This window comes from Rhinoderma darwinii, chromosome 4 (assembly GCF_050947455.1).
Source record: "Rhinoderma darwinii isolate aRhiDar2 chromosome 4, aRhiDar2.hap1, whole genome shotgun sequence".
Classification (NCBI taxonomy): Eukaryota; Metazoa; Chordata; class Amphibia; order Anura; family Rhinodermatidae; genus Rhinoderma; species Rhinoderma darwinii.
The window spans coordinates 386,778,223-386,803,962 of NC_134690.1; the positions used below are offsets into that span (position 1 = coordinate 386,778,223).

At 42.5% G+C, this 25,740-nt stretch overlaps 1 protein-coding gene across 3 annotated transcripts in view; it reads left to right on the forward strand.

Moving 5' to 3' along the window:
- UBR2 (ubiquitin protein ligase E3 component n-recognin 2) overlaps nucleotides 1-25,740 on the forward strand; it is an 82,519-nt gene that overhangs the window by 7,860 nt on the left and 48,919 nt on the right. The window contains exons 3-15 of one of the 3 annotated variants that reach the window (XM_075863259.1): nucleotides 5,998-6,076; nucleotides 6,693-6,803; nucleotides 9,380-9,510; nucleotides 10,178-10,316; nucleotides 10,421-10,483; nucleotides 12,324-12,444; nucleotides 13,194-13,301; nucleotides 13,396-13,484; nucleotides 15,667-15,765; nucleotides 18,135-18,298; nucleotides 20,793-20,892; nucleotides 21,891-22,019; nucleotides 24,852-25,035. In XM_075863259.1, coding sequence (XP_075719374.1) covers nucleotides 5,998-6,076; nucleotides 6,693-6,803; nucleotides 9,380-9,510; nucleotides 10,178-10,316; nucleotides 10,421-10,483; nucleotides 12,324-12,444; nucleotides 13,194-13,301; nucleotides 13,396-13,484; nucleotides 15,667-15,765; nucleotides 18,135-18,298; nucleotides 20,793-20,892; nucleotides 21,891-22,019; nucleotides 24,852-25,035 — 1,517 coding nt within the window. Of the gene's footprint in view, nucleotides 1-5,997; nucleotides 6,077-6,692; nucleotides 6,804-9,379; nucleotides 9,511-10,177; nucleotides 10,317-10,420; nucleotides 10,484-12,323; nucleotides 12,445-13,193; nucleotides 13,302-13,395; nucleotides 13,485-15,666; nucleotides 15,766-15,835; nucleotides 17,225-18,134; nucleotides 18,299-20,792; nucleotides 20,893-21,890; nucleotides 22,020-24,851; nucleotides 25,036-25,740 lie in introns of those variants that run through there. The other 2 variants (XM_075863258.1, XM_075863260.1) reach the window with 2 other exon arrangements.

A 25,740-nucleotide genomic window follows, 5' to 3' on the forward strand; every position in this document is an offset into this window, starting at 1 on the left:
CAGCCGTTTGACATCCGTTCATGTGAATAGGCCCTTAGAGTTTCACCGGGGGAAGGTCTAGCAGGTTGAGCATGCATCTTTACTGCCGTAGGGACTGTTGGGAGGATAAGCAGCTGCCACTTCTGGTGTCACTTATCTCCTTGGGGAACAAAGGTTTGGGCTTGTTAATGCTCCTTGTTTCATTTGGATAGCTAGGCTAACCCAATACACAATATATTGCTGGTAGATCCCCTTAAAATATGTGCAGTACACAGAGGGAATAGGTGAACCAGGGGCCAATCGGTAATCACCAGAGGGTCAGATGCTGCTCAGCCTCCTGTTTCCCACCACTGGCTTAGATTTCCAGTAACCGGAATCTCTAAATAGTTCCAAAAGGGGTTGAAGCAATTTATATAGTCCTTTCTATCAGGAAGGGTAATATTTACCTGATTTGCTATTTAACCCTTTTACTGTTAAGGATGTATGATATACGTTGTGTCTTAAAACTCTTACCGTGGCCAGGATATAGGGATAAGAGATTAGATCTAGATATATTAATGTCCATAACCTCCGCTTTCTATTAATACCAGTTGCAATATTCAGGACGCAGCACTCATCTGAAGTTGGAGATCAGGATAAAAAGTTTTACTTTCTGGTTCTGTGTCTGTGGAGGGGGAGGAGGAGGAGGAACTGCAAGTGAGAGCAGGAAGAAAGAATGCGGCCTGGTACTGTCATCTCTCCACCCTTACAGCCTCCAGTAACCCCTGATGGGGGGGGGGGGGGAAACAGGACCCTCTAGGATATGTTCCCTCTAATTTTCTGATATAGGGGAGTTCTTTCTATTATAGAGATAATGATGAGTATTTTCTCATATAATCACCCTCTGCCCCTAATCAGACCATTTGTCAACTCAATGACTGTTTACTGGTATCTGGATCGCAGAGATTTTTGGTCTCTTCAGTTCTGGTGATTATGTGAAGCTTTGTGCATGTGGATATAAGTGTCGTGTATGAACTCTGCACATCTTGAGCCTTTATTTTTAGTAGGTTTTGTGCATCTCGGGCTTTTAGCCACAAATATGAATTTCTATGCATTTTTATTACAAAACGTAACATTTTGATGCAAAATTGCATAAAGACGTCCGTGGTTGAAAAGTGCTGGGTGGTATTTTCAAAATGTGCCAGGTGTCTACTGTCAGAAAATATATGGGTAAGAGGTATAGAAGGAGGTATTAACTTTCATACCATATTTGAAAAAAATATCCCTGGGAAGAAATAGGACCTTGAATGCGTCGTAGAGGTGGTGGCGCCGTCCAAATTCGGAATTCTGTAAATCTCCGAGGACCAGAGAAGGGGCACTGTGTCCTGTAATTTCGGGTCTGTAAACGAGAACTGCTGCTAATATTTCTTATGGCTCTATGATATGTCAGAAGATGACGCTCCGACCACTGGCACCCCCACCGTTCACTAGGGACTTGTGTTCCCAATTACTTTTTAGAAGGGGGTGGAAAAGAGGTAGAAAAGCTAAGAGAACGATTTTTCGGATAACACACAGACCCATTTCTTTATATGGCCTCATGCACACGACCGTGATGTTCATGCATCCGTGTGGGGGCCGAGAGTCGAGGCTGCAAAAACTCAGGACGTGTCATTTTACTGTCAGTATTTGTGGATCATGTGTCCTATGCAGGGGTTTGGGACAAACCAGTTTCATCAATTCCAGCCTTCCTTTTTTTTTTTTTTTTGGGGGGATCTGTGAATACTGATACGTGTACACAGATGCACTACGGAAGTTTTTTGCGCTCAAATGGACCGCAAATACAGATAACGGATCCGTCGTTTTGCGTTCTACAAAATCACAATAATCGTGTGCATTTGGCCTTAGGCTCTGTTCACATCTGCGTCCTGGTTTCCGTTTAAAACAACATATACCACCAGCACCTGATAGACCCTATTGACTTATAATGGGGGTTGTCTGGTTCTGTCGTGGTGGCTATCATTTTGGCGGGAGGCATTGCTCTGCATGCAGGGCTATTCTACGTGCCAAATCTGACCGGATCTGCCACGCAGATGTGAACTGTCTGACTGATATCGGCTACACCAGTTCGTGAGCACATGTTGTTTTCCTTTTGAAGCGTTATTAAAATGATCTTCTGTGACTTGATAGCAAAGCAAAAAAACAAAGCAAGATGATTGCTGTCAAACAGGAAATTGACTCAAAGCAGGTTTTAAGTATGACCTAATTTACAGTATGTTGTGAAAAGAGACTGTAGCTTCCCGTCACATATTCATGTGAGTCTCACCTTATTTAGCCCTGATCAGTTTGAGAAAGTCTCCAAAAATAACCCCTATTAAGAGCTGGTGTAATGTTCTGCCATAAAAACAGACGGCAGAAGAAGAGAACGTGGTCCATCTAGTCTGCTCTTATATTGTTTCCTTATTAGTTTTATCTTCGGATACATATATGTTTATGCCGGGCATATTTAGCGCTACCTTCAAATTTAGCTTCCTCCGATAGCGATGTAGATGAGGTAAACGGTAGGTGTAGTTGGTTTTCCTACTGAGCCCTTAAAAGGGTTCTCCGGTAAAATAGATTGATCCTATCCTCAATATTTGATCAGTGGGGGTGTGACTCTCGGCACCCCCGCCGATCAGCTGTATGAAGGGGCCGCATTTGTAGTGGCGGAGCACAGTGTTACAGCTTTCTCCCGATCACGTAGAGATGATCACTCAGGTGGCCGAGGGGCGGACTTGCAGGGAAAACGTAGATGGTTACACAGCGCCAAATCAGTGCTGGGGTCCCGGAGGTCGAACTTTTAACTGATCATAATGTTATGGCGTATCCTAGGGATATACCATCACTTTACAAAGATATGAATAAACCTTTTATAATATGTTTCGCTGCTTTTTTTCCGCCACACTTCCAGTTTCTTTGTACAGGCAGGCGGCTTTTACTATATTACTTATTTCTCTAGTAAACCATAGTGGTTTCTTCCTTTTACTTGTGCCAATTTGTTTGACATACAGCTTAGTTGCCTTTAAGTTGGCCATTTTTAATAGTGTCCCCTGAGCCCTCACTCCGGCTGATTTATTCCAACCTTTTAATTATTTTTTTTTTAAATATCCCCCATTTCCTTGAAATTAGTCTTTCTAAAATCGAATACTTTGGTTACAGTAAAGGACTACTCAAAGTCTGTTATTATGTCAAACCGTTTTTCTTTCGCCTTAATTTTAAACATTAGATCCCCATTTGTCAATATTAAATTTAGAACGTTCTCTCCTCTGGTTGATGACTTAACTCTCTGTTTTAGAGATGCTCCTTTAAATATGTTTTCCACTTTGGACAATCTCTACTTGTTAGTAGGATCCCCTGCTAATAAGCTGATCATAAACTCTAAGGGTATGTTCACACGGCAGCGCCCGTAACGGCTGAAATTACGGGGCTGTTTTCAGGAGAAAACAGCACCGTAATTTCAGCCGTAATGGCATGTTGAGGCGCTATTTCGCTGCGTCCATTACGGACGTAAATGGAGCTGTTTTTCAATGGAGTCAATGGAAAACGGCTCCATTTACGTCTGAAGAAGTGACAGGCACTTCTTTGACGCGGGCGTCTTTTTTACGCCCCGCTTTTTGACAGCAGGGCTTAAAAAAAAATGACTGTCTGCACAGAACATCGTAAGACCCATTCTAATGAATGGGCAGATGTTTGCCGACGCTTTGGAGCCGCTATTTCGGACGTAATTCGGGGCAAAAATGCCCGAATTACGTCCGTAAATAGTGTGTGTGAACATACCCTAACTCTGCTCAGATCCCCAGCGATCAGCAGTAATGTGTAAGGCAGTTGGTGTTCAACTTCCCTGCAGCGCCACCACAGGAGAAATTAAGTATTACACAGCACAAATTCAAATCAATGAGATGTCTGTGTAATACAGGACAGGTCCTTCAGAGAGAGAGAGCGTTCTTTGTATCTGTTCTTCACATTGGCCAACAGATGAGGCTCCTAGAACAGGGGTCCCCCCGCTCGATTAATTGAGAATTTCCTAATGGGGTGTATGAAAATGGATTTTCTAAACTGGACAACCCCTTTAATCGCCTTTTATCATATTCCTGCTTTTGCATGTGAGTGCACTACAGATATTCAATCAGTATCCGGCATGTTGAAGTCATCCATTATTACAATATCCCTCTTTGTCATTTGAGTAATTTCATCAGCCAGCAGGCTATCATAGTCATCAGTTTGCCCCGGAGGCATAGTTATTTATATCACACATATTCTAATCTCCGTTCCCTCTTTAGTCTCGTGCACACCCAGAGAGTTTCTAGCTATTAGACAGTAATTATCCATAAATGACAAATATTGATGGTTCAGAAAGCACTAGGTTATTCGATGGGTGCATAGATAGGGACCCAACCCACTCTAGACTGTGAAGAAGTATAACTCACACCAATAGGAGTAGATTCAAAAGAAGAATATTTATTTTATGCCAGTGTACAACGTTTCGGTCTGATCCCAGACCTTCATCAGGCACTGCAGAGTATTGTGGATTCCCTTTAGTTAAAAAATGTCTGTCCAAAAAATTGCAGAATTCTACACAAAGTAGTTCTGTATTTTTATGTGATGGATGCAAACAAACAAACAGAAAAAGTAACTGAACCTCCTATTTTGTCAAGCTCCTGGCTGAAATGTAGAAAATTCCATTTGGGGTGTGTTCACACAGGACGAATACGCTGCGAATCCGATCTAGAACCTGATTGGAATTCCAGCTGAAAAAAATGCTCCAAATTGCGGTGCAGATTTTCGTTTGGAATCCCAAGTATCAAAGGCTATTACAGTAAACAGCAGCCAGACAAGTGTGCACTGCACCAACCCAGACATCTTTATGTATAATAAGTAAAAAAAAAAAAGTACTCACCAAAGCAAACTCCTGCTATAGATACCACAGTGCCCCCATAACAGAGGAGCTACAGTGCTCCCATAACAGAGGAGCTCTATTCTTCATTATGATTGGGCAGAGCAATTACCATGGGGATGGCAGCTGCACCATATGAATTTGCTTTCCCCTGGGGACTGCTGGTCATTCTGGGGTTGCAAGTTGGGCCTCAATGCCATAGAGGTTGCAACTTTTCAGATTACTCATTATTTAGATCAGGGATCATTTAATCATGGAGGTGATCATGTGATTCCTTCAGCCGAGATGGACACGTGGTTTTACATAGGGCACAAACTCTCATATGATTCCTGATCAGGAGTGAAGACCTGTTCATTAGGTGCAGTAACACTCACAGGCTTAAAGTGGAACTAAACTTTTTTTAAACTTTTGACATGTCATAGTGACATGTCAGAAGTCTTGATTGGTGGGGGTCCGAACACTGAGACCCCCACCGATTGCTGAAACTAAGTGGCAGAAACTATCAGGTGAGCGCTGTGCTGCTTCGTTTCTGCTCGGCTTTCTGAAGTAAGTAGAGCGAACAGTGTACGGGCTCAATAGAAAGTCTATGAGTCTTTACATCGCTGGCTCGACTTTTCGAGGAAAGCCGAGCAGAAACTAAGCGGCACATCACTCACCCGAGCGCTTCTGCCGCTTCGTTTCAGCGATCGGCGACGGTTTCAGTGCTTGGACGCCCAACGATCAAAATTTCTGACATGTCACTTATTACATTTTAAAAGTTTACTTACCTTTTAATGTTTCTAGTTCATCCAGTAGAAGACCATTTTCACGTTTGCACGGTGGCTCTTATTTATAATGGAAGCCGCAACACTGTGACAGATCCCATTGGCGCCAGACATGCCCCATTGCCTTTCACGCGGCTTCCATTGTTTTCACAGCAAGAATAGGGCTGCATTCCGCACTGTTTTTGCCATCATTATAAAGGCCACCCGAATGGAGCCTCCAATTGCAGTGTGAACAGCGTCTTAACAACATGTGACACTTTTGCCATTGTGAGAGTGTATAGTTTGTCTATGAATTGTATTTGTTTTTGTAGATTTTTATATTTTTCTGTTTGTTTTTCTTGCCAGGGATTGTGCCGTGGATCCAACATGCGTCCTGTGCATGGAGTGTTTTCTGGGAAGTGTTCACAGAGAGCACCGCTACAGGGTTAGTAATGTATATTTTGATCTAAATCATAAATGCAACCGAGTTCACTATATTTGGGCTATCAATGTATGATTGGCGGAGTTATGGCTCATAAGACCCCGCTGATCAGCAGAATAAAGGGGCCAGCTGCCCCTTTATTGTTTATCTAGAGACATCGCCGCGCGTTTGAGTGTGGCTTTGCCTTTTAGTGCAGTTTTACCCATTTAAGTGAATGGGGTTGAGCTCTGATACCAGGCACAGCCATAGGATCGGCCAGTTAGTGAAAATCACAGACAACCCCTTTAATGCTTGTTTTTTTTTTTTACAAACTTTGCATTACATAAGACCTCTTGTTCTTCAAGAATAAAAGGGCTAAATAAACAAATATATATATATAATCTCCCAGGGAACACCTAATAATACCCACACCATTACAGGACAACTACTCGCAGTGACTGGGATTTTTATTTTTGTCCTGTCCCTTGACTATTTGATGCCGCACAGTTTGGTGTAGATAACAGGATCTCTCATTACAGCTCCCCAACTTATTGCTGCAGAAAGAGAGAAGGATGTGAATATTGTATATTAAGTCTCATATTGCAGAATTCTGATCTATTCTTTGTCCCTTGTGTCTCAGATGACCACGTCAGGAGGTGGAGGATTCTGTGATTGTGGAGACGCTGAAGCATGGAAGGAAGGTCCCTACTGCCAGAAGCATGGCCTTAATATTTCTGAAAATGAGACAGAGGTAATACCGTCATGTCTGATTATTCCTCACTGGTTGTTATGGTATTTGCTTTCCTAAATACCTTTGCTCTTCAGATGCCCAAAAAAAAGGGTTCAGCAATCTAACCATCAAAAACAGTGCAATAATTTTGCTCCTTCACCGTTTTTTCCAGCTCGGCGATCACATGAATGGAGCTGAGCTGCATGTCCCTCCACAATCCTTCGTTCCCGAGATTGGCAGAGTTCCCAAGACCTTCACCAATCATAATGTAGCCTAGCAATATGCCATAAATACCTCTATAAGGGGTTATCCAACCCCATGATTTTTTTTTTTTACAAACAGTATATTATGGTATTGAACTCTCCTTACCAATCCTCTGCCACTCCGGTACAGATGGTTTCTTGGTCCCCAGCCAGTCCCTGTTCACCCGGCTCCAAGTGACGATGTGTCGACGTGACATGTGATTGGCTACATGTCGACACCACTGAGGTCCCCGCTGTGGCCAGTAGTTGACTGCAGTGTTCTCATGTCATGTTGACGTGTCTTTCCTGGAGTCAGGTGAACAGCGGGGCACCAGGGAAGCATCGGCAGGGAATTCTCCGGTGAGTATGCTCCATTTGATATTTTAAACCATTATGAGCTGTTTGTAGAAAATTTCATGGGGTTAGACAACTCCTTTAAACTATTAAAAGGTACAACCTACTAGTGATGTCACGATACCAGAATTTGGACTTCGATACCGATACTTCGTTTAGTATTGCGATTTCGATACCAATTCAATACTTTGCCAACAGTAATAATAATAAAAAAAAAAAGTTCTTCCATTTTCTGATGTGGGGCGCGAGGTGTGATGATGAATTTAACCTCCATGTGCCTCACATTAATAGTATTTAACCCCATCATGTTTCTCAATTATAATTGGTTAATATGTAAGGTACATGATGGGGTTAATTACTATTAATGTGAGGCACATGGAGGTTAAATTCATCATCGCACCTCGTGCCCCACAATAAGTGATAGAAAGCAGTTTTTATTGTATTTTTTTACAGCGTACACATCATAAATGATGCAAAATAAATTGTTGTGCAGGTTATTACGGCCGCGCCAATACCAAATATGTATATTTTATGTATTGAGACTTATTTTAATGTTTATTGTAAAAACGGTGTATGTGTATTTTTTTTAAATGTAACATTACTTTATGTTTTTACTTTATTTTTTAAACTTTAATGTACTGGCATATATCTATATACTGATAGTACACAGTCATATATCTATATTACAGTACATTAGCCTGTGTACGAATAGTACACAGGCAGTTGTTAGGACATACCTAAGTATGCCCTAACAGGAAATATGGTAGGACAGCCCTGGGGTCCTTCAATGCAATGTCTGGCCATATATGGTATTGCCCTCAATCACGTCACAGGTATTCCCTGTGACGCGATCCAAGGAGCATCCCCTCTTCTCACTTTCCTCTTGAATGCTGCAGTCCGCTTTGCAGCATTCAGGGGGGATAAAGGCGGAGATGAGAGGTTTCTCTGATCTCCACTGTTATAGAGCGGGGCTGCGGCTGTGTAATAGACATTGGCCCGCTCCTGACAGGAAGTGCGCGCAGTCAGCATGAGGTGATGCGGCCGGCGCTGCACTAATGAGCGGCGGTTCAGGCACTGAGGACAGAACATGGGGGTGTTTTGCAGTGCGCCCGCCATGTCCTGTGTTCAGTGCCGCCGCTCATTAGTGCAGCGCTGACCGCATCACATCATCCTGACAGCGCGTACTTGTCAGGACTCAGGAGCGGGCAATGGGTGTATTACACAGCCGCAGCCCCGCTGTCATACATTCATGTGTTACTATACTGGCTGTGCAGCCGCACAGCTAAGTATTGAAATACATGAAATGACTGTATCGAACCATTTGGGGATGCACAGTATCGAAACAGTATCGAAGTTTCGATGCATCGTGCATCCCTACAACCTACTGTACCAATACTTTGTTGTTTTATACCCAAGTATTCATGTGTTGTCAGCAACCTTCGGTACTTCCGTTGTTGTCATACTATAATTCCCAGCATGACTTGACAGCCTTTGGCTTGACTAATAAAGCCTTCGACTGGCAGGGTATGCTAGGAGTTGTACTTCGCCAGCAGCTGTAGTGCCGAAGGTTGCTCATCCCTGCCGTAGATGTGTCTCATTGAAATACCTCTTTACGGTTCTGTTCACGTCTGTGTCGGAGGCTCCAATAGGAGCTTCCAGCGCAGATTTCGTTAAAGAAAAAATAGCACCGCATATAGCGCCATTTTTGGCCCTTAAAATAATGGAAACCCAAAGAAATTCATTAAAGCCGTTAGCGTCCATCACTTGACGGATCCGTTACAGCACTGAATTCCGTTTTTCTGCTCCTATGACGAACAGAAACGGAACTCAGACATGAACAGAGCCTAAGTTACATATGTTACCTGTATTATGGTGTAGCACATGTAACATATTGTGAGAATATGCCTTATATTTTATATGAATATAATATCTCTCAAAATATACACATCAAGCAAACCGTATATACTTTGTTTGCTTTATCGCTTTTTTTTTTTTAACCAGGATCCTCTCATTAACCTGTCCGATGATATGGTGGCACGGGCTTACAACATTTTTGCCATCATGTTTCAATACACAGTTGATATACTCACATGGGAAAAAGAAAACGAGCTTCCTCCAGGACTGGAGCATACGTAAGTATTACATTATATATACATTACATTACATAGACTGTTATACCGGAGAACATATCCAGCTAGACAGAGACATACTATAGTGTTAGCCCACAGCTGTCACCTCCGACTACCCTATTAACAGACACGTTATGCTCGGCTGAACATTCATGCTATTTTAGTAGAGCGGGGCATATGTGGCTGCCAGACACCTCTGGTCCAGGAGAAACAAAGGTTTAGACAGTTCCTAGAACACGGGACAGTGACAATTTCTGATGTTCTCTAAATGCAAACGAGTACTGGGAAATTAGGTTGTTATTTGCTGTATAAATTGTTAATATTACCTCATTTGTTATAATTCCCTATAAAGAAGCAGTACTGGAGCATCTTTTCTTAGAACTCTGCGTTAAGCCGTCCCTCGGTTGTTCCTCCTGGAAATGTATGACTAAATTGACAACTATTACCCTTGTCTGTGAGGTGTGTCCATACACACTGGCACTGTCCATTAGTGCTGACATTGTCAAACTATGTAGGGACACAGCATATTGACAAGGGCAATGGTAATACCCAGTTGTCCATTTATTCATACGTTTCCAAAAGGAATAACAGAGGAACGCACAATGCGGAGTCAGATATAGATATTCGGCCACGTGTAAATTAAGCGAAATCTTTTTCCTTCTTGCTTCAGGGAGAAAGAAGACAATTATTATTGCATGCTTTTTAACGATGAAGTCCATACCTATGAGCAGGTTATATACACTCTGCAAAAGGCTGTGAATTGTAGCCAGAAAGAAGCTATCAGTTTTGCAACAACTGTTGATCGAGATGTAAGTATTTTGTTTTCTTAAAAGGCACCGCACAAATATTTTAATGCTCATAAAGCAGCAACATGCTGTATCTGCGAAAAAATAAATACATTTCTTGTCTTTAGGGGAGGCGATCGGTGTTGTATGGGAGTTTCCAAAGCTGTGATCAAGCAAAATCTGTTATAGTGGTGAGTGGATTTTCATGTCATTGTGAATATGACACAAAACAATTACAAATAGACTTAAAGGGAACATGTCAGCATCACGCTGGGGGGAATGAGTCCGGTGTATTCATAGAGGAAGCTGTCAAAGTGACTGGGTGCAGGGAGCTGCAGCTCATGATTACGCTGGACTCCTTCCTCCCAGCGCGATGCGTATGCTGCAACGTTTACTATGTAAGTCATCAAAAATTGCTTAAAGAGACTCTGTCACCACATTATAAGTGGCCTATCTTCTACATAATGTGATCGGCGCTGTAATGTAGATTACAGCAGTGTTTTTTATTTAGAAAAACGATCATTTTTGACGGAGTTATGACCTATATTAGCTTTATGCTAATGAGTTTCTTAATGGACAACTGGGCGTGTTTTACTTTTTGACCAAGTGGGCGTTGTGGAGAGAAGTGTATGACGCTGACCAATCAGTGACCAATCCGCATCATACACTCCTCTCCATTCATTTACACTGCAGATAGCGATATAGCTAGATCACTATGTGCAGCCTCATAAACACACAGTAACGTTACTCAAGTGTCCTGACAATGAATATACATTACCTCCAGCCAGGACGTGATGTCTATTCAGACTCCTGACACTTCTGTAGCGTCTGTCTGATATTTACAGCAAGGCAAGCGTAATCTCGCGAGATTACGATGTAACCTGTCATTTAAAACGAGATTACGTTTGCCTTGCTGTAAATCTCACACAGACGCTACAGAAGTGTCAGACATTAAAGTGACAGACCACTGAAATCAACGTGTCTGTCACTACTTTATGCTGCCCTCAGAAAGGGCATCATAATGTTGCCCACCGGTTTTTTTAAATCTGCTTGATCGTACCGATTTTACGGTTTCCTTCAGTCCCATGCACATTGAATGGAGTGGTGGTCACATGCTCGACCGACGCTTTATTTAAGCTCCTCCTCACCGTCCATTAATACTGCAGTGTGAATAAAGTCTGGCTGTTTAAAGATCTGCCTGCTAGTAAATTTAAAGGGTTATTCCCATTACACAAAGTAATTGCATATTGCCAGGATTTGCCATCAATTTGTGGTCGGTGAGCGTCTGAGTGCCGGGACCCCCACCAATCCTGATAATTAAGCGGCACCAGCACTGATTCTGGGGTGCTTCCCTTTCTAAGTTTACCCTGCACAGTGCTGCTCCCGGCCACCTGGCTGTACAGAGAATTGCAGCTGTGCCTATTAACTCGAATGGGCCGTTCTTCAGTTCTCTGCACAGCGAGTGGCTGGGGCAGCACTGCAGCCTTTTCTTTTTCTGGATCGGTGGGGTCCCGGCAGTTGGATCCCCACTGATCACAAAGTGTTGGCGTATACTAGCGATATGCCCTAACTTTGTGTAATAGGACTACCCCTTTAATTTGAAATGGGAGGTGCACTAATATGTCTTTTAGAGCAATAGGGTGGGTTCGTTGTAGAAATTTCTGCGACTGAACAATTCATTTCATACATGTGAATAAGGATATTTTTGCAGATTGTGCATGGATTTCTGCAACCCCGGTCGAAAGAATGGGACAGGCGCAGAAATTTCTGCTAAAAATCTGTTGTGTGTGTGAACTCGGTTGAGTCAAAGATAAACAACACTTACATACAGGCAATTACATAAACCACAATCACTTCTATAATACGGCAGGGCTGTCGTAGGATGGCCAAAGGTCTCAAAACAATTTCAGAAATGTCCTATAAATCTTTGTTCCCATCTTACAGTGTAAAAATGACTTTTTCTTAGAGCTTTTTGTTTAGTGTTTTGTTAACACCTTTTTTGATGTTACTGACCTGGTCCTTTGTTTCTAGAGAAACACCAGTCGCCAAACCAAGCCTCTTAAGGTCCAAGTCATGCATTCAGCTATTTTTGCCCACCAGACATTTGGACTAAGAATCCTCAGCTGGCTGGGTCAGATTATTGGTTACTCAGGTAAAGTAATGTCATTGCATCATCTTTATTCTTCCCTAGTAGCAATGCTGAAGAATATCTCTAATACGGCATGCGCTAGAGCACACCTCAATTCTAAAATCTATGGGCACCTATATGGGATCCATATGACACCGATCCCTGAATACCGCCATACGCATGCGTGGGGCCTAAGGAATAACTAATCACCCAGTCAAATAACTGATCTTAGATGTTCATAATTAGAATATATTTGCATGTTTTTTTTAAGTGTTTTTTTGCCACGATTTTAGTAATTGTGGAAAAACTGTGGCGCTCTTAAAGTGTAGCTAAACTTTTAAAAAAACTTCTGACATGTCAGAAGTTTTCTTCGGAGGGGGTCCAGGCACTGAGACCCCCACCGTTTACTACAACAAAGCAGGAGAAGGCCTCGGGTGAGCGCTGTTCCGCTTCATTTCTGATCGGCTTTCCATCCGCAAACATTGACTTTCTTATTGAGCTCGTATGCTGCTTGCTCAGCTTTCCCGAGGAAAGCTGATCAAAAGTGGAGCGGCACGGCGCTCGCCCGATGGGTTCTGCCGCTTTGTTTTAGTGATCGATGGGGGTCTCAGTGCTTGGACCCCCACCCATCAAAACTTCTGACATGTCACTATTACATGTCAAAAGTTTTTTAAACGTTTAGTTACACTTTAAGGAAATCAGTACACCCCGTTGGATTGCTTGATAAGAGCTGAAGAGTCCTGATCTTGATGCTTTGTTATGCACCTTTTCAGATGGTTTGAGGCGAATTCTTTGCCAGGTCGGTTTGCAAGAAGGCCCCAATGGTGAAAACTCCTCTTTAGTGGACAAACTTATGCTGTGTGATTCCATTCTGTGGAAAGGTGCGAGTATTAGTGTGTGATGTATTGTATATAATTTGTGGTTTTATTTGTTGTGTTCTTGTGACCAATGAAAACATTTTCTGTCCCTTTTCAGGTGCAAGAAACTGCTACCACCAGCTGTTCATGAGCAGTTTACTGATGGATCTTAAATACAAGAAGCTTTTTGCCATCCGTTTTGCAAAAGTAAGTTTTATATTTCCTACCAGCATGTATATCGGGTTATATTTATTAAGTTATTACTGTAACAGGAGTTAATAGCCTGAAAAATGTGTTGTCATCTGCAGTAAGTGGTGGGAAGTCCTCTTATACTATGGCCATACATTAGAGTATCTCCCCACCCCCCCTTCCCAATAGTCGTACGTGTGTTCTCATATCATTCATTTTCAGGACACTTTATTAAAGGGCTTGTCCGGTGATGTAAAATTGATGGCTTCTCCTCAGGTTAGGCCATCAATATCAGATCGGTGGGGGTCCAACTTTCTTTACCCCCACTGATCAGCTGTTTGAAGGGGCTTCCCCTTTAACGCTTACACAGCCTAAGACTGCACAATGCTATTCCATATGTAGCGGCTGTGCACAGTATTACAGCTTCACCACCGCAATATTCTTAATGCCAAAATGTCCGATACCTTGGAGGACTCTATTATAAGTCAGTGTGGTCCATTGTTCAACATACACATCCACCCATATAAACGAAAGCCGTGACTCCAGTGTGAACAGATTGTTATATAACTTTTTCATATATTATAGGTCAATAGGTAGACTGATGTGTTCACTTCATGCAGTTGAGGTATACACCCCCAGCCCAGACAGATACAACCTATACTGCGCAAATTCAAATGAAAGCTGCCGCCTATAGTATAAAAAAAAAATGGCCATAATTTGCACAGCCTTCAGTTCATGTTGGTCATAAAGCTGTCAGACCTATTCTCATACTCCTGCTCTTTAGATATGTCTGTATACTTTTTCTTGGGGCTCAAATGTATATGTATGGACCAAAATGATATGAACAGAACCTGACAATGGACACTCAGTATGTGAGACTTCTGTACAACCTTAGACCCGCTATATAAGAGAAGGGATGGATTGGTTATAGCATACAGAGGTTCCCTTGTATGTTAGAAAGCATACAATCACAGGAAGATTTCCATGTCTAATATAATAATAAAACTGAGAAAAAAAAATTATTTAAAATAATAATACAGAATGGTCAGAATAGCCGGTAGGTACTACTTTAGATGTGTTCAGTCATTACATTAAAGAAGCACTCCAGCAAATTATTATTATTTTTTTTTACCTATATAGTGCCTGTCCAGGCTCCTATGTATACCTGTTTTTGTTGATGTGTCATTTATAGTTTGTCTGCTGTCTTGGTTCCTTTTTCCCCTCCGATATGGTTCCCATGATGCAGACTACATTTCCCATGATGCTTCTGGCATTGCAGAGGTAGTGGGGGTGGAGTTTCATCACACTGCACTTGCTCTGCTCGGATATAAGTGCCTCAAATTATAGCTCAGTGACATAAAACTTCTGTTCTTAAACTGCAGTCTCAGTATATCCTATGGGATGCAGCTTCAGCCTGTCTCTCTGGCTTCTGCTTGTGATGGCTTTCTCTGTGTCAGTCCTTACAAGCAGGAGACAGTGAGGAGCAAAGAAATACACTAGACTCTCTGCGCACAGCATGCACAGATAATATAGACCGTGTGAGTCAGGGGAGTTTTATTACTCTGCAGCGAACCATTGTATGGACTCCCCTATAATATCACTGCACTCCTGCTCCCTTAGATAGGGCAGAAATTATCTCTTGAGTAGCACTATATGTATAGGGGGACATAGACCGGAACAAGGAGGGTGAACCTGGGTGGGGAGTGGTCTCAGATCTGCCAGGAGGTATTTGATTGGTGATGATGTACCCCTGTAGTTCACAGGAAGTCAGACACACAGGGGAGAGTGACCTCCTGTCTACACATGAGAGCATGGTCTATTCTGGTGGTCAGACTGAGATCACATGGCATAGCCACCCATAATGAAAGGGTTAAAAATATATAGATACAACTGAGCTGGGAAAAAACAAATGGCACTGCTAGAATATTAGTGGCGAGTTCGCATCATATATGCAAAAAATAAAAATTGCTGGAGTTCTTCTTTAAGAGCTGATTGCATGCAGAAATGTGTAAAAGTTGCTCTGGACTCTTAGCATTTCCACGCTCTGAGCCAAAGCTCAATGAAGAGGTACAGCAGATCTAGTGATATATATAGTGGACGGGGAGATCCATTCCCGGGTAGCCCCTATATCTTTAAAGCTCTTTAAGATAACCTTGGAAGGCCAGTATGGATTAGAGGTGAATTTCCCCTTGTTGTTTAGAATTACCAGCAGTTGCAGAAAGATTTTATGGAGGATGATCACGAACGAGCAGTGTCGGTGGCTGCTCTGTCTGTGCAACTCTTCACTGTACCCACAATGGTGAGTAAATGCCCATTGTTTATGAACTGATAGATGCCACCCCTTGTCTTTCTTACCTTCCTCTCACTAGATCTATGAGCGATTGCAGAGTGATTATGTCAAGGATGACCACGACAGGGAATTCTCAATCACTGACCTTTCCGTACAGATATTCACAGTGCCATCACTTGTAAGTATCTGAGTTACTGTCCACAGCCAGAGATATGCCTTCCATAATCTAGTAAGTATTGACACGGCGGACAAGTTTATCCATAAAACCAATACATGCCAACCTTCATTGTGTTTGTTTTATTGCTTTTATCCTTTCCATTTTCACTTGTCTGATGTTGCTATTTTACCAATTAGATTTTTGATTTTTGAACATTTTTGTACCCAATATGTCCTGATTCATAATGTGTTTTTTATGTAATAAAGCAAAATGTAAAGAATATGGCAAGGTTAAAGAGATATTCAACTTGTATTTACAACCCTTACTGCTCACACTGAACCTTTTTTTGTTTTTGGGTAATAGGCCTGTGGGAGGAGAGGGGAGAGGTCAGAAGAGAGACATCCAATACTGAGCATGAGGTGCCTGTCAGGGCGATTGTCAATGCTCTCTCACCATAAGACAGGAAATGTTTCCTCTCTAGACTTTGATGTTCATTTTTGATTCGGGGAAATACCCCTTTATCACCTATCCACAGAATTTTGGGACCCCCACCAAACGCAGGAACATGGGTCCCAAACCCCCAGATCTTACTCAATGCACCCTAAACACCCTTAGGCCCAGTTCACAATGAGTTTTTTTTAACGTTGATTTTGACGCGGAAACTGCATCGCAATCAGCGGCAAAAAACGTCTGAAACCACCTCCATTGATTTCAATGGGAGGCGGAAATGTTTTTTCCTCGGGGACGGTTTTTAGCCGCTCGCAGGAAGAAAAAAAAAGCGGCATGCTCTCTCTTGCCACGGTTCCGCTTCTCACCTCCCATTGAAACCTGAAGGAATTTTGAGGCAGATTTTTCTGCCTGCTAAAAAAACTCTGTGTGAACAGGGCCTACCTCAATGCACTCTAAGCGGTGCTTCCACTGCTCCACTTACTGTCTATGAAAATGACCGAAACTGCTGAGCGCTGTACTCGGTCATTCCCATAGACTTTGAATGGAGCGGCAGCTCGCATGCCCGACCACCGCTGCGTTCAATGTCCTCCTCACTGTGGTCAAGCAGTGAGGAGGAAAAGGGGGTTCGGAACTCTCATTCTCGGACAGCGGGGGTTCCAGTGATCAGAAAATGATCACCTATTCTGTCGATAGGTGATCATTTTTGATTCTGGTACAACCCCGTTAAAGAAGATCTCACGTGGTGACCCCTTGGATGCTATAATTTTATCAAGCCAACTTCCTTGTTAAGGTGCCACTCTCTGCCAGACCGCTATCAAGGCCATGTGGTAGATGCTCTTTTGTGACAGCCCAGATGGTAGTATTTTGGGGGGGTGGGCGGGGGTGGGGGGGGGGGTGGGCAGGAGGAAGGGTCTACTTTTAGAAGTTGCACTCGCACCATTGACTGGTTTTCATTAGGACATCTCATAGATATCCTGATGTAAAGCTGTCCGTCATCATAGTGTCATGGTACCACTTTTTTGCATCATACACTGATCACCATTACAAGAAAAGAATTATGGAATTAACAAGCTAAAATGTTTACATGTGTCCTATTTATTGTCCGTATAATGCAAGTCTGGCTTCTAGGGTCCGAATGCAACATAGGGTTCAATAGGCAACATCTGCAGGAGTCCCCTGTTTGTGTGCTTTTCCCCCAAACATACTGATAGGTAAATTGGTTTCCTATGAAATTTGCCCTGTGTGTGTCTGAGATCAGGAAATCAGACTGTATGCCCCACTGGGGACTGGGAATAATGTTAAAGTGGAACTAAATTTTGGAAATCTTTTAACGTGTCATAGTGACATATCAGCAGTTTTGATCGGTGTTGTTCCGAGCACTGACACCCCCACTTTTCGCTAAAACGCAGAAGCACTCAGGTGAGTTGTGTCCCGCTTGGTTCTGGCTTTCTTCGGAGCGGTGTACGGGCTCAATAAGAAGTCTGAGTCTCTACACCGCTCCCTCAGCTCTCCGAGGAAAACCGATCAGAAAAAAGCGGCACAGCACTCACCCCAGCACTTCTTTGTTTTAGCGATTGGTGGGGGTCTCAGTGCTCGGACCCCACCAATCAAAACTAGGACATATCAAATGTTTTTTAAAAGTTTAGTTAACCTTTAATGATGATCCTCCCTATACAGCTGTATAAGCATCCGGAAAGTGGGATCCCTGACCATCCATTACACACCAATGCTAATTTTACCCTTGAAAGTGATCGATTTCTTTCTGGCCTAGGCTCGGATGTTGATCACAGAAGAGAATCTGATGACTACAATAATAAAGACATTCATGGATCATTTGAGGCACCGGGATATCCAGGGCAGATTTCAGTTTGAGAGATATACAGCAGTGCAAGCGTTCAAGTTTAGGAGAGTTCAAAGCCTGATTTTGGATCTGAAGTAAGTTCACTAGCAACTGATGCAATTATATTCACTTATTAACAAAGCTTTATACTAGTCGCTTACATGTGCCTTAAAATTTCACACAATAAAAATGTTTTTCGTTAGAACAGATCTCCAGATATTGTTGTAAAACGTCATAACCCCCAGGACACTGTACTGAAACGCTATGTTTTGGTTCTGATGTAGACCCTGATTTAGTTTATTTCAAGGTTACTTTAGGTAAGGCGCTGCACAGAGTTACACATAAGACAAAGCTTAGACGACAATCCAATATCTACAGGGGCTACCTGACGGTAAATGTCAGAAAAAAGAAGGATCGAACATGTTGGATTTCCACATGCCTGATCCTTTATCACAGGAGATTGCCTTCCTCACATTGACTTCAGCAGTCTGTCACTTATTTGCTTAAAGAGACTCTGTCACCACATTATAAGTGCCCTGTCTGATACATAAGGGGATGGGCGCTATAATGTAGGTGACGGTAATGCTTTTTATTTAATAAAACGATCTGTTTTCACCACGTTATTAGCGATTTTAGATTTATTCTAATGAGTTGCTTAATGCCCAAGTGGGCGTGTTTTTACTTTAGACCAAGTGGGCGTTGTACAGAGGAGTGTATGACGCTGACCAATCAGTGTCCTGCACTCCTCTCCATTCATTTAGTCAGCGCATAGGGATCCTGCTAGATCACTATGTGCTGTCTTATACTGACACATTAACGATACTGAAGTGTTTAGACAGTGAATAGACATTCCACGGGATGTCTATTCACAATCCCTGCACTTCGTTACTCTGTCTGTGGTAGTTACAGCAGAGCAAAGCGTAATCTCGTTATAACCTGTCATCTACAGCGTAATCTCGCAAGATTACGCTTTCTCTGCTGTGGACAGTATCACGCTGTGCAGGGACACAGCCCATTTACAAGGGATAAGGTAATGCCCAGTTGCGAATTATTCATGCGTTTCCAGGAGGAACAAAAGAGAAATGAAAAAATGCAGAGGTCTAAGAAAAAAATCTCCAGGATTGTAATTTTTGGGGTAATACAAGTATTTACTTAAATAGACATGTCGGGAATGAGAACTGACAGAGCCTCTTTAAGATTTGTTTAAAGGGAGTCTGTCACCAGAAATTTACCTATCAAACTAGCAAAAGAGTAATATAGTATAGCCTCACCTGAATGTAAAGTTTTTTCCTTATTTTAAAAGGATGCCTCCTTTGCAGAGAAATTCACTTTATTCAAAATATGCAAATGAGCATTTTGGAGCAGCGAGGGTGTCTCTGTTGCTCAAAAATTCTCTGTCTTCTTTCCCCAGTCCATCCTCCCTCCCTCCCTCCTTTCATTGATTTATTCCAGTATATACAGCATGTTGCTGTGTACTGGGAAAAAAAACACTGGTGATTAATCTACACGTTTCCATTTTTACTGTACAATTGGGGAGGCTGGGACCATGCCCACTTTGCCCAGTTTGGCGTGCACCACTATTCTACCAGGTAATATAAGGAGTGCTGTTCCCATCTCTGCTTCTTCTTTCATTGATTGACAGGGGCCATGCAGCGAAATAGCCGAGTTCACGCCTGACCCCGTAGTCTCCCGAACGCACGCGTGGCTCTGCTTCATAATCGGAGCATGCGCAGTACACCCTTGATGTTTCACCGATCTAATCGGCTGTACTGCGCATACGCCGATGACGTCAGACTAAACCCGGAAGAGACGGACCTCGGCATCGCAGAGCAGAAGAGGGTGTAGTCTGACATTGGCGCATGCGCAGTACCGCCGATTTAGACCGGTGAAAAGTCAAGGGTGTACTGCGCATGCGCCGATTATGAATCAGAGCCACGCACGCGTACAGGAGACTACGTGCTCTGGAGTAACCTCGGCTATTACACTGCCTGGCCCCTGTCAATCAATGAAAGAAGGGAGGGAGGATGGACCGGGGAAAACAGACAGCATTTTGGAGCAAAGGTGATTCCCTCGTTGCTCCAAAATGCTCCTTTGCATATATTGAATAAGGGGAAATTCTCTGCGAAGGAGGCACCCAGGTGAAAAAGGAAAATAACGTTACATTCAGGTGAGCCTATACTATATTACTCTGCTGCTAGTTTGATCGGTACATTTCTGGTGACCGACTCCCTTTAAACCTTTTTCATAAAATATTAGAGAATCGAGTGATTGGAATTCCTTATTATAATGTAATTATCCGACTCCACCTGCAGGAGTGATCTGAATGGGCTTGAGAAATTAAAATTTCCTGTGACTTGTCAGAAGACTAGAGAGAACAAATGTAGTCTGGTTTTTATTACCACTTTACCTAATATTAGATCAATCCCACTAGTGGAAAACCAGCGTAAACTAAGGGTTAATGTGGTCATTTATTTTTGTGAGGAGGGATCTAGTTGAAATTTTATCTGGAAAGGGAAGTGCATTTTATTACATAGGCATGGAAATATGACAGATATGGAGGTTTATCTTATTGTGTCACTTATTTTGTAGATATCTACTCATCAGCAAGCCGCCCGAGTGGACTCCTGCTTTACGCACAAAGTTTCTTGAAGGGTTCTTTGTCTTTCTAGAGTTGATGAAGTGCATGCAGGTATGCTCGGTGATAACATATTATCATATTTATACGTCAGACGTGACAAAATTGTATATATTATATGTATGCCCGCTAGTCATATTCTTGCTCAATTTAGGGTATCAGCGCCCAGGTTTTCTCCCATTAAGCTATGGCCTTCTACAACCCCATAAAGTGCCATATATTTTTAAGCAACCATTCTGCAGGTCTCGGATGGTCCTCCTGCAAATTACAGCTGAAACCTGTGCGTGGCCCATTACTCCTGAGTAAATAGAGCGCAGTAACCAGCACAGAGGGAATATTTTATATGCAAACTACCAGCTTATGGCAACACGACTCAAGACAGTCATGACCCGCACACAAGCTTCAGCTGCAATCCCCAGGAGCACCAGCAGAGCTATCTGGAATGACGGCTTACAGGAAAGTGACGCTTTAAAGCGTACCTCCAGTGATCCCCATAAAACCTCGTAGGATGTCAACTCATTGTGCAAATTTGATTGCCATATGAGACAGAATAGAATGAAACTTTTTTTAAGAATTTCTACATTTATTACCCTGTGTGGACCGGGCCGTAAAGAGCCTTTCTCATGAAGAGATCTGTCTTCTCTCACCCCAGACCATCATCAGTTATCGGTGGGGGAAGCTGCGGCCAGCCACATGAAGCATTACACGCTGGCTATTTAAATGAATGGCCATCCATGTAATGCAAGTACGTGCGGGTCCACCAGAGTGGGAACCGCTTTTACATAGTGGCTCTCAGTTCTGGCACGTAGAGGGGGGTCCCCGGTGGGGGACCCTCCCTCTGTTACGTCCATGTTAAGGCATATACACAGGGTTTTTTTCTGACGGGGACAATCCCTTAAATGTGTTTGAAGCTATTTAGTTTGCATGGAGCATATAGCAGATTTTTAGGCTTTGTCTCTTGCACACTTGAAGTGGTCGTTTTATTGAAAGATTTTAGAGATGATGTGACCACTGGGATCAGTCATATATGTAACCTGCCTGTGTTCCTGCAGGGAATGGATCCGATAACTCGTCAGGTTGGACAACATATCGAGATGGAGCCGGAGTGGGAGGCTGCCTTCACTTTACAGATGAAGCTGACACATATCATATCCATGATGCAAGACTGGTGTTCTACTGACGTAAGGATTAATGTTAAGAAATGCTAAAAATTACCAATATAACAATCGCAAAATCTTGTAATAACGCGTAATATAAGATGAGGAAAGAAAATTGCAGCTTCTAGCAAACAGACAGAAGGGTTTATTGTCTTTTTTCAGTGAATAGGATTCATTCTAAGGGTCAGTTTACACGGAGCTTTTTGACGTGGGAAAACGCGCCAAAAAATGGTCGAAAATGCCTCCCATTGATTTTAATGGGAGGCGGAGGCGTTTTTTTTCCCACGAGTGGAAAAATAGTCTCGTGGGAAAAAGAAGCAACACGCCCCATCTTCGGGCATTTAAGTCTATGACTTCCCATTGACATCAAAGGGAGGCAGAGAAAGCGTATTTCGCAGAGTTTTTGCCCGCGGCACTCAATGGCCGCGAGCGAAAAAAGCCGCATACGGCGTGCAGGCAGATCAAAATCTGCCTCAAAATTCCAAACAGAATTTTGAGGCAGAATTTTCTGCCTGCAAAAAACTCTATGTGAACATACCCTTATACATTACTACAGTTTGTAACAACTTTCTGTACAAGCCGATGTGTATTGCAGCCGTGTTTCTAATCTCAGGACCACCCAAGTCAAAGAAAATTCATGAAAGGCTACGGTCAACCACAATTTTGACCACAATTGTTTATATGACACCGCAATACAGTCTAGTCTTTGTTTTTGTTTTGTTTTTTTCTAATTTTTTATTTTTTTTTGAACTATGTAACAAAATATTCCATACCATATAACAAAAAAACTAAGAAAATGTCATTATATTAAACAAAATATTATGTAGTGCCGACACTATCCCAAAAGTCAATGTTGGAAAAATCAACAATCACCCCCTAAAACCCTGGAAAATATTGCGTGGGGAGGGGAGTGAGAGAGAGATCTTATAAAACAAAAATTCCTCTTTACTTAGTGTCAAGTAATATGATTTTTCTAAAAGCATCACTCTATTTACCTTATGGTGCCATTTTACTTCCCGTGGGAAATCTTTTGAGATCCATTTATAAATGATAACCAATCTTGCCAGAAACCAAATCTTTCCAATTAGTTTGCTACAACCGCAGACTTTCAGAAGAACGGAGAGGCCAAAAATAAATAGCATCGGTTCGATTGGAACCTCTTTCCGAATTAATTTAGAAATAGATGCTGCTACTCCACTCCAGTATCTATGTAGCTTGGGACAATGCCACAACAAGTGCCTGTGGCTATTATTAATGTATCTATTAGAAACTCATGTTGCCTTGACTAATGTTGGAAGTCTGGGGCTGTGGATGGGATGAGTGCCTTCTTACTTCACATGACTTAAGCCATTTAAATTAGAAAGGTGTAGGTGTCAGGGCAACCTTTGAATATGTGATGCTCTTTGCATATGTTGGCAAATCTTTTTGCAAACTCAGTGCCTCTAAAACGAAGTCCAATATAGTGCCCCCATAACAGAGCCAGTTTACAATAGTGCACCCATAACAGAGCCAGCTTGCAACAGTACCTCATAAACAGACAGCTTGCTACTGTGCCAGCATAATGAATAAGGCTCCCGTAATAATGCCAGTTTGCAAGTGTGAAAGAGAAAGGAACAAGTCTGAGATAGATGGATGGATATGAGATATATAGAGAGATACGGAGGTATGAGAGATAGATATGAGAAATAGATGGTGGCCTTGGAGCACCACACCTGGGTACACTACACTACATTATAGCAACGATTCCAGTCCTATAGTAATAATTATATAAAATGGCAACTTCACAAAAATAAGTTTGCTCTAGTGGTGAAGGGGCAAACAAACTTTTGGTCAGCCGGTTATTTATTTATTTTTAAACTCGTTTTATTGAAAAGTAAGTTTGTTTCATCACAATATGAGGCATAAAAAAAAGGTAAAGGACAACAGTGTCCCCATCAATACAACATAGCACTCGCAGGTGCTGTACAAATCTCAACAACATTACCACATGAGGTTTAAAAATCAAGGCGGATAGAGTTATCAAATAGATCATTTACATCATAAGACTCATACAAATGTGTTCATATGTGAGAGGTCCGGGAGATCCACTACTTAATCAGACAAACCATATCCCATCTACCTTCCCCTCCCTCCCCTCACCGCATCTACTGCTACATCTAGCTCCCCGGGGGAGTACGTTGTATCGGAGTTGCTGCACCACGGGTCCCATATCTTATGGAATTTGTCTGGCCGATCTCTATGCTTGAAAATGATACGTTCATACGATATAGTAGAATTAACCATCTGTTTCCATACTGCAACCTTAGGAGGTCGGCGATCCATCCATCTCATAGATATGCCTTTACGGGCCAAAAATAGGGTCTCCTGCAGAAAGATTCTAGTATGACAGGACCTTATATCTTCATCCAGTATTCCAAATAAACACAGTTCTGGAGACCCCGCAACAGGAAATGGCAGCATTAAGTTGAGGAATCCGATGATCTCTGACCAATAGGACCGGATGTGTGGGCACATCCACACCATATGCCAGAAGTCAGCTGGAGCATGAGAACATTTCGGGCATGCAGGTTCCGATATGTATTTCATTTTAAATAAACGCTGAGGTGTCAGTTACGCCTGGTGGATATAGTACAGCTGGACGAGCTTGTTATTGGCAGCAGGTGATACATGCAAGTGTGATTGCAGTAGGTCTTCAATAGTGTCCTCTGTCAGAGATGGAATGAGCTGAGACCACCTGGTCAGCCGGTTATTAATGGCCACAGAAAATGATCTATTCAATTTACATGATTTTAAAGCACTGTGGCGTGTGCGTTGTATTTGTCATATTGGATTTATTTTATTTTGTGATTTTTGTAGGAGCACGTTCTGATTGAAGCGTATAAGAAGTGTCTCGCCGTGCTAACACATTGTCACAGCGGTTTCACAGATGGAGAACAGCCCATTACTCTCACATTAGCCGGACATTCAGTGGAGACCATACGATATTGTGTGTCTCAGGAAAAAGTTAGCATTCACCTTCCAGTCTCTCGCCTTCTTGCAGGTAAGAGTTCTGTTCTTTAATTTGGTGCTGTTTTATTCTTCTCTAAGGCTTCATTCACATCTGTGTCGGGACTCTGTACATGGGTTCCGTTGGAGCTTTCCGTCAGGGGAACCCATGAACGGAATCCGAACTGAAACAAACAGAAACCATAGGTTTCTGTTTGCCTCACCATTGAGTTCAATGGTGACGGATCCGGTGCAAATTGTTTCTGTTTGTACCGTTGTGTAAGGGTTCCATTGTTTTCACGGCGATATTGATTCTGTCAAAATGACAGAACCCTTGCACACCGGTGACAAACGGAAACCATTTGCGCCCGATCCGTCACCTTTGAACTCAGTGTTGATGAAAACGGCAACCTTTGGTTTCAGTTCGTTTCAGTTCGGATTCCGTTCATGGGTTCCCCAGACGGAAAACTCCAACGGAATCCATGAACGGAGTCCCGACGCAGAGGTGAACAAAGCCGTAGACGTATTTTATCCCTCTTGTCTTTCATGTTTTCATCCCAAAGCAACATTATTTATTCTGCAATCCTATCATGCTTTCTTTAATCACTTAAAGGGGTATTTATATCTTAAGAGAATATGCATATCGCTAGGATATCTGTCGCTTTATGGTCAGTGGGGGTCCGACTTCTGGTATCACTGTCGATCCTAGGAACAAAAGTTTAGTTTCACAGCACAGTTCTTCTTTTTTTTGTTGTTATTG